General features: G+C 41.3%; 1 protein-coding gene across 1 annotated transcript; it reads right to left on the bottom strand.

Annotated features, from left to right (window-relative positions):
- Nucleotides 1-391: 391 nt before the first annotated feature.
- On the bottom strand, nucleotides 392-1,758 carry LOC100671901 (olfactory receptor 2V1-like). Its single transcript, XM_003404921.4, has one exon. It carries the CDS (start codon nucleotides 1,340-1,342, stop codon nucleotides 392-394), a length of 951 nt encoding a protein of 316 aa, XP_003404969.4. The 5' UTR covers nucleotides 1,343-1,758.
- Nucleotides 1,759-16,986: the final 15,228 nt, after the last annotated feature.

The raw sequence follows: 16,986 nt of genomic DNA, 5'->3' as shown, positions 1-16,986 counted from the left end.
TTCATACCCCTACTGATCAGTCATGGGATTCAGGCAGCCCCCAAGGAGAGGGCATGACCTTGGGCAAAGTGGCTCTCTTCAGCCATGGTCAATCCCTAGAAAGGGGTGCTGCTGAGAGCTGTCACCCAGCTGACTCTCCCGGGAGCTGTGGGGATAAACATTTCTGTCTGTGTCTTCTACTTTTTGTAACTCCACAGGCCCCAGCCTTTCTTACTTATTGCCTACACTCAGCATGCATCTGATGGATTGAATCAATGTGCTAATCCTGATTAACTTTGGTCAGAGTATGGCTTTTGTTTTTAATAAGCTACATTTGTTTCTCCTCTATCAAATGATGCCATTAGCTAATACAAATTCCTAAGTCTAGAAGCCCATGTCTGCTGGTGCCAACCTAGCCCTGTCCCTCCCCACAGGGACACCTTCCCAGGAGTTTCCTCAGAGCCCCAGTTACTTCCTTGTTCCTCAGACTGTATATGAGAGGGTTGAGCATGGGGGTGATCATGGTATAGAAGGCAGAGACCACTTTGTCCTGCTTCGAGGAGTGGTAAGCCTGGGGTCGCATGTAGGTGATCATGGCAGCCCTGTAGAAGAGGGAGACCACTGCCATGTGGGAGGAGCAGGTAGCAAAGGCCTTCTTCCGGCCTTCGGCAGAGCGCATGCAGAGCACAGCCACCAGGATCCGCAGGTAGGAGGCAGAGATGACAGAGAAGGGTAGGAGCAGCATGAGGATGCAGCAGACGTAGATCATGGTCTCATAAAGGGAGGTATCAGCACAGGCCAGCTTGAGCACAGCAGGAACCTCGCAGAAAAAGTGGTCAATCTCCTGGGAACTGCAGTAGGGGAAGCGGAGGGTGAAGACAGCCTGGATCAGCCCGTCCACCAATCCAAAAAGCCAGGACCCTGCCACCATGATCCAGCAGATACGACGGCTCATGACCACCGAGTACCTCAGTGGGTTGCTGATGGCCACGTAGCGGTCGTAGGCCATGAAGGCCAGCAGGAAGCACTCATCCCCCAGGAGGGTGAGGAAGAAGAGGATCTGGAGCCCACAGCCTGTGAAGGAGATGGCGCCACCACCCAGGAGGAAATCCACAGCCATCCGTGGCACAATGGTGGAGATGAGCATGAGATCCATGAGCGACAACCAGCTGAGGAAGAAGTACATGGGGCTGTGGAGGTGGGAGTCGACGCTGATGAGGAGGATCATGAGCCCATTGCCAGACAGGGCCACCAGAAACATGACCATGATGATGGAGAAGAAGAAGAGGTGCAGTGGGGAGTGGGTGAAGAGGCCAAGGAGGATGAAATGGGGAATGAGAGTCTGGTTTCCCATCCAGACCATTGTTCCTGCAGAAGGATGCACCCAGGGAGGGTTGGGATCTGAAAGCAGGAGATTTAAGTTTAGGGCTGTAATATCGAGGACATTATAACTTTGCCTGATGTATTTCCTTCTTTAAATGTTACTTGGTTTAGAATAAAAGGCTTGGCCTCTTTATGAAAAAAGTCTCTAACAGAGATGTAGATTGGTTTTTTCTTTCATTTTCTAGGACTTTCTGACATTTTTGAAAAGAGAATATTAAGCTATTTATTGCTAAAGTGGGCAACTGCTTTTGCTTCTGCTAAGAATAGGTATCTATTCTCCCGTTCTTGTAGTTGTTATCTCTCACAAAGTCCTAGGCCAGTCTCACTTCAGGATTTGCTTTTATAAGAAAAAATATGAAAGCAGCAAAGGCATTTACCAGTTGTATGAACTGGATACCTTTGATAATGTCTCTGAACCTTGGCTTCCTTATTTTAAATTGGAATAGCTATACTAACTTACAGAGTAACAGTAAAAATTGGAGATGATAACATAAACAATTCCTAAGAGTTTAAAAATGATGATGGCTAGCATTACTTGAGTCTTTTTCATGTGCCAGGCAACGCAATGAACACTGCTGCATCCTTGTGTTGAATTCTCGTAACTACCATGAAAGATAGAACTATTGAGCAAAATGCGTATACATATATGTATATACATATATATGCAGAGAGAGAATAAAATATTCCTAAGTGTTTCTAAAGACTGGAAGGATATACGCCAATATATTAACAGTGTGGTGGAGTTAAGGGTTTTTTTTTTTCCTCACAATTTCCTAGAGCTTTACAGATTTTCTACAAGTAACATATAAATATAATTAATTTTTAAAGCAGTTACACTATACACAAGATCAAACAAAAATCAACACATTTCTCATATAATACCAATAACCGGTTAGTAAAAGTAATAGAAAAAAATACATATATCTTATTCACAATTGAAACAAAACCTGTAAAGTAGCTAGGAAAGAGCCCTAATGCTAAAAACTATAAAACTTTACTGAAATTACAGACCAAAAAAAGAAAACTTGACCGAATGTCATGAAAGAAGGTCTGAAGAAATGGAAAGATATGCATATTCTTGGACAGATAAGCTCAAACTGTAAAGATGTAAATTCTCCTGAAAATTAGTCTATAGAGTTCATGTGATCTCAACTAAAATCCCAATTGCACACGTCCGGCTTAAAAATGGAAATACAGAGCGATAATTCTGTCAGAAGTTACCCTGAAGCACCACGAAAATTGAAAGCAGAAGCCCATAGTCCACGCTTGACAGCTGGGGTGGCTAAAAGCTGAAGCTACAAAGGTATGGAAGGAACACCAAAAACAGTAGAGACTGACCAATGGTAACGGAGAATGTGGAAAAGGACACCTGTAACTACCAAACCAGAAACCCACACCCAGTGCCGTGGAGTCGATTCCGACTCATAACTACCCTGTAAGACAGGGTAGAACTGCCCCGTAGAGTTTCCAAGGAGTGCCTGGGGGATTCAAACTGCCAACCCTTTTGTTAGCAGCTGTAGCACTCAACCACTACGCCACCAGGGTTTCCCCTGTAAGTACAGACCACAAAAATACCCTCTGCAAAGAGAGGGTATACACCAAGCGCCAAAACTAACAGTACTAGTTTGCACCTGTGAGAGCAGGTGAGTAGTCTGGTGTAAGGAACCCCTCTGGACTCAGTTTCATTCCAAGGAGCAGAGAAGATGGAATAGAGTAAAAGATCACACAGACAAGTCTTATTTGCAGGAAGAATGCTATCTGTGTGACAGGGAGAGAAGAGGGAATTTGCATTAAGAACAGGTCTACATTTCTCAGTCTCAGTAGACTGAGGATAACTAAAAGTTATCCTCAGTATCCAGGGTCCCAGGAACCACGATTTATAAATGACTCTACTTCTGAATTAAAATGGCAAATAGAACACACTGAATCACTATTCCCTTCAAAATTCCCACTAGAATGAGTGTTGTCACAAATACAGTGAGAACAAGGGAGAAGACAATAAAAATATTTCTGGCAGCTGGAAGCACATGGGTGGGTGAGAACCAACTTGTGGACGTAAGAAGACTGAGTTCTATGGTGATGGTGAGGAAAGGGGTAGACTGATGTACACCACAGAATGTCCACAGGGACTCAAGAGTTGGTGGCAGGAGTCACCAAACATAAGTGAGGGTAAGGGTAAGACTGAAAACAGGGATTTATGGAGAGTCTGCTGAAGGAGCATGTGGATGCACAGATCCCTTGCCACTCTACACACACAGACCCCACCCCTCTTACACTCTGGCAGGAAGTGGGAGACTAATTCCCCAGGGAAGATGAGGTAAAGAGTTACAGGACAAGGGGTCATCAAGAGCAGTTGAGGTGGAGGTGTTTTGAACACAAAGGAATTATGTGAGAAAAGTGCGGGTGCTCTGGTCTCCTCTCACTCAGCTCCTGGGACCCAGATTTATTCCCTTCAGGCTAGAAATTAGAAGACACATCACCCCCACCCCAGATCCAGAAGACGCTGATATTGGAAGTTTAAAAAAAAAAAAAACCCAGTCATATCACCCAAAATGAAACCACAATTGACATGCCCCACCCACATGCTCAGATAGTCAATTTTTTTAAATTAATTTGAACAGACAAACGAGCGTCCTCAGATACCTTAAAAAAAAGTATCCTTCCTGAAAGAAAGGAAAACAACAAATCAATATGGATAAAAAAGAGACTGTTTAGGAAAAGTTTTAAAAATTCTTCTCATCGACATAGGATGAGACAAAGAAAGATAGTATACACATGAAACAAACAAAAGATACTATTAAAAAGGAGCATTCAGAGAACCCCTGAGGGAGCAGGAGAGCAGTGGGATGCAGACCCCAAATTCTCGTAAAAAAACAGACTTAATGGCCTGACTGAGACTAGAAGGACCCCGGTGGTAATGGCCCCCAGACCTTCTGTTGGCCCAGGACAGGAACCATTCCCGAAGCCAACTCTTCAGACATGGGTTGGACTGGACAATGGGTTGGAGAGGGATGCTGGTGAGGAGTGAGCTTCTTGGATCAGGTGGACACTTGAGACTATGTTGGCATCTCCTGCCTGGAGGGGAGATGAGAGAGTAGAGGGGATTAGAAGCTGGTGTAATGGACACAAAAAGAGAGAGTGGAGGGAGAGAGTGGGCTGTCTCATTAGGGGGAGAGAAATTGGGAGTATGTAGCAAGGTGTATATGGGTTTTTGTGAGAAAGACTGACTTGACTGGTAAACTTTCACTTAAAAAAAACTTAAAGCATAATAAAAATTATATATATATAAAAAAAAAGGAGCATTCAGAGTGCAAACCAAAAAAACCAAACGCAGTGCTGTCAATTCGATTCTGACTGACAGCAAGTCCTTTAAAAAATAAAAATGCCTTTTGACTAAGCAGTTCTACTTACAAGAATTCATCTTACAGATATATGGCACATTGGTGTAATGACTTTAGACAAGGCGGTCTGGTATAGATTTGTTTATACAGTAAAAGCCACGAAAGCTGGAACCTCTGTAAGGCAGCAACCTGTCAGAGAAGAAAACTTAAATATTTTTCACTAAAGCAAGTAAAAGCAGTAAGAATGCACCCTGTCAAAGGCAGAAAATTGGCAAAATCTGGAAAAACAAAGCAGTCCCATAGAGTTCCAGGTTCTCACATGTTTCACAGTAGAAAAAAGACTGAAAACAATCTAAAGATCCATCAATAGGGGTAAGGCTGAATAAACAATGGAATAATATGAAAATAAGAAACAGAATGAGGTTGGTTTTTATGTGTTGATCCAGAATTCTTTCTAAATTACATTGTTCAGTGAAAAGGCAAGGTACAGAGTGTGTATAGTGTAATTGTATAGATATATGTATCATATATAACATTAAATACTATACAATTATATATCATAAGTAAATACACTACATATTATACAAGTTGCATGTTATATATTGTAATCATAATACATATCATTTAATATTACATAATATTTGTATTAAATATATTTATGTTACATATATACATATATATGGAAACCCTGGAGCTGTAGTGGTTAAGTGCTATGGCTGCTAACCAAAGGGTCAGCAGTTCAAATCCGCCAGGCGCTCCTTGGAAACTGGGGCAGTTCTACTCTGTCCTACAGGGTTACTATGAGTCGGAATTTACTCGGTGGCACTGCGTTTTATATATATACCTGTGTGTGTGTGTGTGCGTGCGCGTGCGCTAAAGCACTCAGCTGGTAACGCAAATGCTTGCTGCTCAAACTCACCAGCCGCTCCGCGGGAGAAAAATGTGGCAATCTGCTTCCATAAGATTTACAGCCTTGGAAACGCTATGGGGCAGTTCTACTCTGTCCTACTGGGCGGCTACTAGTCAGAATCTACTCAGTGGCATTGGTTTGGTTTTATATATATATATATATGCTGAACAAATAGCCAAAAGAATTGTGAAAAATAAGAACAAAGTCTGGGGAGTTGCCTTATCAGTTATCAAAATATAGTACAGGCGTACCACCAAGATATTGCAAGTTCAGTTCCAGACTACCGCTATACAGTGAATATCGCAGTAAAGTGAGTCACACAAATTTTTAGTTTCCCAGTGCAAACGAAAGTTATATTTACCCAATATCATAGCCTGTTAAGTGTGCAATAGCATTATGTCTAAAAAAACAATGTACGTACCTTAATTGAAGAATACTTTCTTGCTAAAAAATGCTAACCATCATCTGAGCCTTCAGTGAGTCAATCTTTTTGTTGGTGGAGGGCCTTGCCTCAATGTTGATGGCTGCTGACAGATCACGGTGGTGGTTGCTGAAGGCTGGGGTGGCTGTGGCAACATTTTAAAATAAGATAACAATGAATCTCCAATGTCAATTGTCTCTTCCTTTCCTGAAAGATTTCTCTGTAGCATGTGATGCTGTTTGATAGCATTTTACCCACAGTAGGAGTTCTTTCAGCATTGGAGTCAGTTCTCTCAAATCCTGCAGCTGCATTATCAGCTAAGATTATGTAATACTCTAAATCCTTTTGTTGTCATTTCAACAAAGTTCGTAGCATCTTCCTCAGGAGTAGATTCCATCTCGAGAAACCATTTCCTTTGCTCATCCATATGAAGCAACCCCTCATCTGTTAAAGTTTTATCATGAGATTGCAGCAGTTCAGTCACATCTTCAGGCTCCACTTCCAACTGTAGTTCTCTTGCTATTTTCACCACATCTGCAGTTACTTCCTCCACGGAGGCCTTGAACCCCTCAAAGTGATCCATAAGGATTGGAATTAACTTCTTCCAAACTTCTGTTAATGTTGATATTTTTACCTTCTCCCATGAACCACAAATGTTCTTAATGGCAGCTAGAATGGTGAATCCTTTCCAGAAGGTTTTCAATTTACTTTGCCCAGATCCATCAGAGGAATCACTATCTATGGCAGCTAGAGCCTTATGAAATGTATTTCTTAAATAATAAGGCTGGAAAGTCAAAATTACTCCTTCATCCATGGGCTGCAAAATGGATGCTGTGTTAGCAAGCATAAAAACAGTATTGATCTCCTTGTACATCTCCAACAGAGCTCTTGCGTGATCAGGTGCATTGTCAATGAGCAGTAATATTTTGAAAGAAATGTTTTTTTCTAAACAGTAGGTCTCAACAATGGGCTTAAAATACTCAGTAAATCTTGCTGTAAACAGATGTGCTGTCATCCAGGCTTTGTTGTTCCATTTATACAGCACAAGCAGAATAGATTTAGCACAATTCTTAACCACCCTGTTGTTGTTATGTTGTTAGGTGCTGTCGAGTTGGTTCCTACTCATAGCAACCTTTTGCACAACAAAACAAAACAATGCCTGGTCTTACATCATCCCTACAATCATCGTTATGCTTGAGCTCATTGTTTCAGCCACTGTGTCAATCCACCTCATTGAGGGTCTTCTTCTTTTCCATTGACCCTGTACTTTGACAAGCATGATGTCTGTCTCCAGGGATTGATCCCTCCTGACAACATGTCCGGAAACCCTGGTGGTGTAGTAGATAAGTGCTGTAGCTGCTAACCAAGAGGTCAGTAATTCGAATCTACCAGGCGCTCCTTGGAAACTGTATCAGACAGTTCTACTCTGTCCTATAGGGTCACTATGAGTCTGAATCGACTCGACGGCAGTGTTTTTTTTTTTTTTTGGTTTTGTCAACATGTCCAAAGTATGTAAGATGCAGTCTCACAGCCTTGCTTCTAAGAAGCGTTCTGGTTGTACTTCTTCCAGAACAGATTTGTTTGTTCTTTTGGCAGTCCACAGTATATTCGCTATTCTTCGCCAATACCACAATCCAAAGGTATCAATTCTTCTTTAGTCTTCCTTATTCATTGTTCAGCTTTCACATGCATATGATGTGATTGAAAATATTATGGCTTGGGTCAGGAGCACCTTAGTCTTCAAGGTAACGTCTTTGCTGTTCAACACTTTAAAGAGGTCCTTAGCAGCAGATTTACTCAATGCAATGCGTCATTTGATTTCTTGACTGCTGCTTACATGGCTGTTGATTGTGGATCCAAGTAAAATGAAATCCTTGACAACTTCAATCTTTTCTCCATTTATAATGATGTTGCTCATTGTTCCATTTCTGAGGATTTTTGTTTTCTTTATTTTGAGGTGCAATCCATATTGAAGGCTGCGGTCTTTGATCTTCATTAGTAAGTGCTTCAAGTCCTTTTCACTTTCAGCAAGCAAGGTTGTGTCCCCTGCATAACGCAGGTTGTTAATGAGTCTTCCTCCAATCCTGATGCCCCCTTTCTTCTTCATATAGTCTAGCTTCTCAGATTATTTGCTCAGCATACAGATTGAATAGGTATAGTGAAAGGATACAACCCAGACACACATCTTTCCAGACTTTTAACCAATCAGTATCCCCTTGTTCTGTCCAAACAACTTCCTCTTGATCTATGTAAAGGTTCCTCATGAGCACGATCAAGTGTTCTGGAATTCTCATTCTTTGCAATGATATCCATAATTTGTTCTGATCCACACAGTTGAATTCCTTTGCATAGTCAATAAAACACAGGTAAACATCCTTCTGGTATTCTCTGCTTTCAGCCAGGATCCATCTGACATCAGCAATGATATCCCTGGTTTCACGTCCTCTTCTGAAACTGCCCTGAATTTCTGGCAGTTCCCTGTTGATATACTGCTGAAGATGTTTTTGAATGATCTTCAGAAAAATTTGGTTGCGTGTGATAGTAATGATATTGTTCTATAATTTCCACATTCTGTTGGATCACCTTTCCTGGGAATAGGCATAAATATGGATCTCTTCCAGTCAGTTGGCTAGGAAGCTGTCTTCCCATATTTCTTAGCATAGATGAGTGAGCACTTCCAGTGCTGCATCCATTTGTTGAAACATCTCAGTTGATATTCCATCGATTCCTAGAGCCTTGTTTTTCACCAATGCCTTCAGAGCAGCTTGGACTTTTTCCTTCAGTACTATCGGTTCCTGATCATATGCTACCTCTTGAAATGGTTGAACATTGACGAATTCTTTTTGGTATTGATACTTCCTGCGTCGTTTAATACTTTCCCGAAAGAATCCTTCACTATTGCAACTCGAGACTTGAATTTTTTCTTCAGTTCTTTCAGCTTGAGAAACGCCAAGTATGTTCTTCCCTTTTGGTTTCTATCTCCAGCTCTTTGCACATGTCATTATAATACTTTACTTTGTCTTTTCGAGCCGCCCTTTGAAATCTTCTGTTCAGTTCTTTTACTTTGTCCTTTCTTCCTTTTGCTTTAGCTGCTTGACATTTGTGAGGAAGTTTTAGAATCCCCTCTGACACTCATCTTGGTCTTTTATTTCTTTCCTTTCTTTTCAATGACCTCTTGCTTTCTTTGTGGATGATGTCCTTCATGTCATTCCCTAACTCGTCTGGTCTTCGGTCACTAGTGTTCAATGCATCAAATCTATTCTTGAGATGGTCTCTAAATTCAGGTGGGATATACTCAAGGTCATATTTTGGTTCCTGTGGACTTGCTCTAATTTTCTTCAGTTTCAGCTTGAACTTGCATATGAGCAATTGATGGGCCCTAGGCATTTCAAAATGGTAAACGAGCATTGGCTTCAATTTAAAGTCACCAGCTGCTGCATTAGCCCCTAACAAGAGAGTTAGCCTGTCCGTTAAAGCTGGGAAGCCAGGCATTGGCTTCTCCCCTCTAGCTATGAAAGCCCTAGATGGCATCTTCTTCCAATATAAGGCTGTTCCGTCTACAATGAAAATCTGCTGTTTAGTGTGGCTGTCTTCATCCATTACCTTAGCCACATCTTCTGAATAACTTGCTACAGCTTCTACATCAGCACTTGCTGCTTCACCTTGAACTTTTGTGTTATGGAGACAGCTTCTTTCCTTAAACCTCGTGAACCACCCTCTGGTAGCTTCGAACTTTCCTTCTGCAGCTTCATCACCTCTCTCGGCCTTCACGGAATTGAAGAGAGTTAGGGCCTTTCTCTGGATTCGGCTTTGGCTTAGGGGACTGTTGTGTTGGTTTGCGCTTCTATCCAGACCATGAAAACTTTCTCTATATCGGCTATAAGGCTCTTTCACTTTCTTATCATTGATGTGTTCACTGGAGTAGCACTTTTCATTTCCATTAAGAACTTTTTCTTTGCATTCACACCTTGGCTGTTTGGCACAAGAGGCCTAGCTTTTGGCCTATCTCAACTTTCCGACATGTCTTCCTCACTAAGCTTTATCATTTCTAGTTTTTGATTGAAAGTGAGAGGTGTGCAACTCTTCCCTTCACTTGAACACTTAGAGGCTGCTGTAGGGTTATTAATTGGCTTAATTTCAGTATTGTTGTGTCTCAAGGAGAGGGAGAGAGACAGAGGAACAGCTAGTTGGTGGAACAGTCAGAACACACACAACATTTTTTAAGTTCACTGTCTTTATATGGGCTCGGTTCATGGCCTTATACAGGTACAGTTCATGGTGCCCCCCAAAAATAACAATCATAATATCAAAGATCACAGATCACCATAAGAGATAAAATAATAATGAAAAAGTTTGAAATATTGCAAAAATTACCAAAATTTGACACAGAGACACGAAGTGAGCATATGCTGTTGGAAAAGTGGTGCCAATAGTCTTGTGCGACACAGACACAGGGTTGCTACAAACCGTCAACTTATAAAAAACACAGTATCTGCGAAGTGCAATAAAGGGAAGCACAGAAAAATGAGGTATGCCTGTATAAAGCTATACTAATTAAAAGAGCCTGGTATTGGTGAAGAAATAAGCAAATTGACCAATCGAACAGAGTAAGGCCAGAGTAAGACCATATATGTGCGAAAATTTGCAATTTGATCTAAACAATAGAATCAAACATCTGTAGGGAAATGAGTCCTGGTGTCTCAGTGGTTAAAGTGATGGACTGTTAACTGAAAGGTCAGCGGTTCAAAACCACCAGTGGCTCCATGGCAGAAAGATGTGGCAGTCTGCTTCTGTAGAGATTTACAGCCTTGGAAACCCTTTGTGGTCACTATGAGTCAGAAATTAATCGACAGCAGTGAGTTTGGTTTGGTTTGGTTTAGGGAAAGAAAGGCTACTCAGTACATGATTTGGGACAATTGCCTCCTCGTTTTGAAAAAATAAAACTGGATGCCTACCTCATATCCCACATGAAAATAAATTCCTGGCAGATTAAAGAATTAAATTAGAAAAAATTACAGCTAATTAAATTAAATTACAGCTAACTAAATTACAGTTAATAGAAGAAAATACAGAAGAATGTGTTTATGATTTTGCGGTAGGAATGAAAAATCCCCCAAAAACCAAACCTACTGCTGTCGAGTCGATTCTGACTCATAGCAACCCTATAAAAAAATAGGGCAGAGTAAACCTGCCCTATAGGGTTTCTAAGGCTGTAAATCTTTACGGAAACAGATTGCCGTATCTTTCTTGTTTGAACTGCTGACTTTTTAGTTAGCAGCTGAGCTGTTTAACCACTGCACCACCAGGGCTTTTTTAGTAGGAACATCCTTATTAAATAAGGCATAAGAAGTGGACAAGATATTTACAATATACAATTGAAAACAGGTTCATATTCAAAATATATGAAGACGATATATATATATAAAGAGTACCCACAAATTAATAAGAAAAAGGTTAAAATGAGCAGTAATTCTCAAAAAAGAAAATCCAAATAAACATTATATTAAAAAAAAGATTCATTTATCTCACAATTACCTGGAGAAATTAAAATGAAAACAAAGATACAACTGTTTACCCATTAAACCTGTTTCCCGTCGAGTCAATTCCGACTGAAAGTGACCCTATAAAACAGAGTAGAACTGTAGAATTTCCAAGGCTGTAAATCTTTTGTCCTACAGAGAATTCAAATCACCAACCCTTCGGCTGGCAACCAAGTGCTTAACCACTGAACCGCCAGGGCTCATGTCTACCTATTAAGTTGATAGAAATTATGTTGTGTTGTCGTTTAGGTGCCATTGAGTTGGTTCAGACTCATAGCGACCCTATGCACAACAGAACGAAACACCGCCCGGTGCTGCACTACCCTTACAATCGTTGTTATGCTCGAGCCCATTGTTGCAGCCACTATGTCAATCCACCTCGTCGAGGGTATTCCTCTTTTCTGCTGATCCTGTATTTTGCCAAGCATGATGTCCTTCTCGAGAGACTGATCCCTCCTGACAACATATCCAAAGTATGTAAGACGCAGTCTCGACATCCTTGCTTCTAAGGAGCATTCTGGTTGTACTTCTTCCAAGACGAGATTTGTTTGTTCTTCTGGGAGTCCATGGTATATTCAATATTCTTCATCAACAGCACAATTCAAAGGCATCAATTCTTCTTTGGTCTTTCTTATTCATTGTCCAGCTTTCACATGCATATGATGTGATAGAAAATACCATGGCTTGGGTCAGGCACATCTTAGTCTTCAGGTGACATCTTTACTCTTCAACACTTTAAACAGGTCCTTTGCAGCAGATTTACCCAAGGAAATGCGTCATTTGATTTCTTGACTGCTGCTTACGTGGCTGTTGATCGTGGATCCAAGAAAAATGAAATCCTTGACAACTTCAATCTTTTCTCCACTTATCATAATGTTGCTCATTGGTCCAGTTGTGAGGATTTTTGTTTTCTTTATAATGAGGTGCAATCCATATTGAAGGCTCGGTCTTTGATCTTCATTAGTAAGTGCTTCAAGTTCTTTTCACTTTCAGCAAGCAAGGTTGTGTCACCTGCATAACGCAGGTTGTTAATGAGTCTTCCTCCAATCCTGATGCCCCCATTCTTCTTCATATACTCCAGCTTCTCATATTATTTGCTCAGTATACAGATTGAATAGGTATGGTGAAAGAATACAGCCCTGACACTCACCTTTCCTAACTTTAAACCAATCAGTATTCCCTTGTTCTGTCCAAACAACTTCCTCTTGATCTATGTAAAGGTTCCTTATGAGCACAAGCAAGCGTTCTGGAATTCTCATTCTTCACAATGTTGACCATAATTTGTTATGATCCACACTGTCAAATGTCTTTGCATAGTCAATAAAACACAGGTAAACATCCTTCTGGTATTCTCTGCTTTCACCCAGGATCTATTTGACATCAGCAATGATATCCCTGGTTCCACGTCCTCTTCTGAAATCGGCCTGAATTTCTGGCAGTTCCCTGTTGATATACTGCTGCAGCCATTTTGAATGATCTTCAGCAGAATTTTGCTTGCGTGTGATATTAATGACATTGTCCTACGATTTCCACATTCAGTTGGATCACCTTTCTTGGGAATAAGCATAAATACAGATCTCTTCCAGTCAGTTGGCCAGGAAGCTGTCGTCCATATTTCTTGGCAAAGACAAGTGAGCACCACCAGCGCTGCATCCATTTGTTGAAACATCTTCAATTGATATTCCATCAATTCCCAGAGCCTTTTTTTTTTTTGCCAATGCCTTCAGAGCAGCTTCGACTTCTTCCTTCAGTACCATTGCTTCCTGATCATATGCTACCTCTTGAAATGGTTGAACAATGAGTAATTCTTTTTGGTATAATGACTCTGTGTATTCCTTCCATCTTCTTTTGATGCTTCCTGCATCATTTAATATTTTCCCCATGCAATGCTTCACTATTGCAACTCGAGGCTTGAATGTTTTCTTCAGTTCTTTCAGCTTGAGAAACACTGAGCATGTTCTTCCCTTTTTGTTTTCCATTTCCAGCTGTTTGCAAAGTCATTATAATACTTTGTCTTCTCGAGACGCCGTTTGAAATCATCTGTTCAGTTCTTTTACTTCATCAATTCTTCCTTTTGCTTTAGCTGCTCAAAGTTCGAGAGCGAGTTTCAGAGTCTCTGCTGACATCCATCTTGGTCGTTGCTTTCTTTCCTGTCTTTTCAATGACCTCTTGCTTTCTTCATGGATGATGTCCTTAATGTCATTCCATAACTCATCTGGTCTTTGGTCACTAGTGTTCAATATGTCAAATCTATTCTTGAGATGGTCTCTAAATTCACGTAGGATATACTCATGGTCATATTTTGGTTCTCGTGGACTTTGATTTTCTTCAGTTTCAGCTTGAACTTGCATATGAGCAATTGATGGTCTGTTCCACAGTTGGCCCCTGGCCTTGTTCAGACTGACGATGTTGAGCTTTTCCATCGTCTCTTTACACAGATGTAGTCAATTTGATTTCTGTGTGTTCCATCTGGCGAGGTCCATGTGTATAGTCACCGTTTATGTTGGTGAAAGAAGGTATTTGCAATGAAGAAGTCATTGGTCTTGCAAAATTCTATCACTGGATCTCCAGCATTGTTTCTCTCACCAAGGCCATATTTTCCAACTACTGATCCTTCTTCTTTGCTTCCGACATTCGCATTAAAATCACTAGTAATTATCAATGCATCTTCATTGCATGTTCGATGAATTTCAGACTGCAGCTGCCAATAAAAATCTTCTATTTCTTCGTCTTTGGCCCTAGTGGTTGGTGCTTAAATTTGAATAATAGTCATATTAACTGGTCTTCTTTGTAGGCATATGGATATTATCCTATCACTGACAGCGTTGTACTTCAGGATAGATCTTGAAATGTTCTTTTTGACAATGAATGGAACACCATTCCTCTTCACGTTGTCATTCCCAGCATAGTAGACTATATGATTGTTCAATTCAAAATGGCCAATACCAGTCTATTTCAGTTTACTAATGCCTAGAATATTGATGCTTATGCATTCCATTTCATTTTTGATGATTTCTAATTTTCCTAGAGTCATACTTCGTACATTCCAGGTTCTGATTATTAATGGATGTTTGCAGCTGTTTCTTCTCATTTTGAGTCGTGCCACTTCAGCAAATGAAGGTCCCAAAAGCTTTACTCCATCTATGTTACTAAGGTCGACTCTACTTTGAGGAGGCAGCTCTTCCCCAGTCATCTTTTGAGTGCCTTGCAACCTGGGGGGCTCATCTTCCAGCACTATATCAGACAATGTTCCACTGCTATTCATAAGGTTTTCAGTGGCTCATGCTTTTCAGAAGTAGACTGCCGGGTCCTTCTTCCTAGTCTATCTTAGTCTGAAAGCTCAGCTGAAAACTGTCCTCCATGGGTGACCCTTGGTATCCGAATAGCGGTGGCATAACATCCAGGATCACAGCAACATGTAAGTCCCCACAGTACAACAAACTGACAGACACGTGGGGGATAAAAATTATAGAGTTTGGAAATATCACTGGTGGGCAACACTATGAGAAATATAAGATGCCATAGCATACAGAGCATAAAGAAAACAGTAGTTAGCTCTGGAGAAGAGGTGGGGATTGGGGTTTTTGATCTAAGAGGAACTCTAGCTTGACTTGCAATGTTTGAGTTTTTGACAAGAATGTTTTCTTGTATTCCTTCAATTTAAGTGAAAATTGTCAGCACTTAACTGATGTATCTGGACGGACTTTTCTCCTTAAGCTTAATTTGTATCATTAGATTTTTAAACATATAGAACAAGGAAGAATTAGAAAATTTTTTTGAAAAAAGTAAATGTAATAAATTCATATTTTTTACAGAAAAGTTAACTTCTATTGGATGCTTGGTGCCACATTTGGGAAGCGGTAAGGATCCTTTTGTTGCCAAAGCTGGCTGAGAGCACACTGCAGTCATAGCACCAGGGAGCAAATACACAAGCGGTCTTGAGAATCCCCGCTAGGGAATGGTGGCAACCGTCCCCATAGAGTGACAGGACGTAATGCAAAGGAGGCACAGGAGGAAAAGACAGTTGATTATTGGATAAGGAATTAGAAAGGAAGGGAATGAGGTGAAACACCAACTAAGACCAAGAGAGGATGGGAAAGATAAAATGAGTAATGGGAAATGTCAATAAAACAGAGAAAAGAAGTGAGGAAATGGAGAAAAACAAGAAGGAATATTAAAATATTGGATTTTTTTCTCCAGAAGAAACAAAAAGCAAAAAAACGTGTATGATGCAACACAGGGCAGAGAAGATAGAGATTAGGAGAGAAAGGAAATGCAGAAGTTAAGAGAGAAGGATCAGCAGAAAAATAATATAAGATGGGGCAAAGGCCAGGAAGAGAAGGGGTACCTGAGTGAAGTAAGGAGCTGGACAGAGGGAAAAAACACACCCATTATCAACACCTTAATGAGCTCTGTGACTCCTGGGACTGAGATTTGTGGAACAGACTACATTGTCTTCAAACCCCTCAGGCTCTCTCTTGGACCACCCCTTACCCCTTCAGGATCTTCTCATACCTGTCCTCACGCTCTTAGGTCCTCAGGCCCTAGAGGCAGCGGCCATGCCCTGATCTTCCCAATTTCCTCCCCAATCATGGGAATGTCCTGTGTGCATGCTTAGGAGTCTACGCTCTTCCAAGTGACCAGGGGTCCACGTAGCCCACAAGGCAAACTGAAGCAGATCCTGATGTTCCATGTCTGTCCATGTAGTCTCAGCCTTCCTCTCTATCTTACTGTGCCAAGGAGTCTCTGGATGGTTCAAACAGTTAACGCACTCAGCTGCTAACTGGAAGGTTGGTGATTCGAGTTCACTCAGTGGTACCTCAGAAGAAAGGCCTGGTGATCTGCTTCTGAAAAATCAGCCATTGAAAATCCTACAGAGGACGCATCTACCCTGACACACATGGGGTTGCCAGGAGTTATAGTCAATTCAGTGGCAACTGTTGTTTTGTTTTGTTACTATGCCAGAGACCACTCACCGTGTCCCAGTGTGCCTCCACAGTCCAGACTCTGCATTCGTATCCACACCATTCCATCTGCTTGGAACATCTTCCCTCATCATTCACTCATTCAGCAGATATTTACTGAGGACCTACTAAGCAACAGGCACTGCACTAAAAAAAAAAAAAAAACCCATTGCTGGTGAGTCAATTCTGACTCATAGTGACCCTATAGGACAGAGTAGAACTGCCCCACAGGGTTTCCAAGGAACAGCTGGTGGATTCCAACTGCCAACCTTTTGGTCAGCAGCCAAGCTCTTAACCGCTGTGCCACTAGGGCTTCGTGGCACTTGCTAGGTGTTGGGAATAGAGGGAACAAGCAGCCACAGTCTCTGTCCTGAAGCTGACACTCTCAGGACCCTCACCTCCCATGCCCAAACCCTTCCATCCTTCACCCCTCCATCAAGTCCCTCCT

This window comes from Loxodonta africana, chromosome 2, assembly GCF_030014295.1.
Source record: "Loxodonta africana isolate mLoxAfr1 chromosome 2, mLoxAfr1.hap2, whole genome shotgun sequence".
NCBI classification, from domain to species: domain Eukaryota; kingdom Metazoa; phylum Chordata; class Mammalia; order Proboscidea; family Elephantidae; genus Loxodonta; species Loxodonta africana.
Note: the sequence above shows the minus strand (reverse complement) of the source record. Positions and strands in the feature narration are given on the sequence as shown.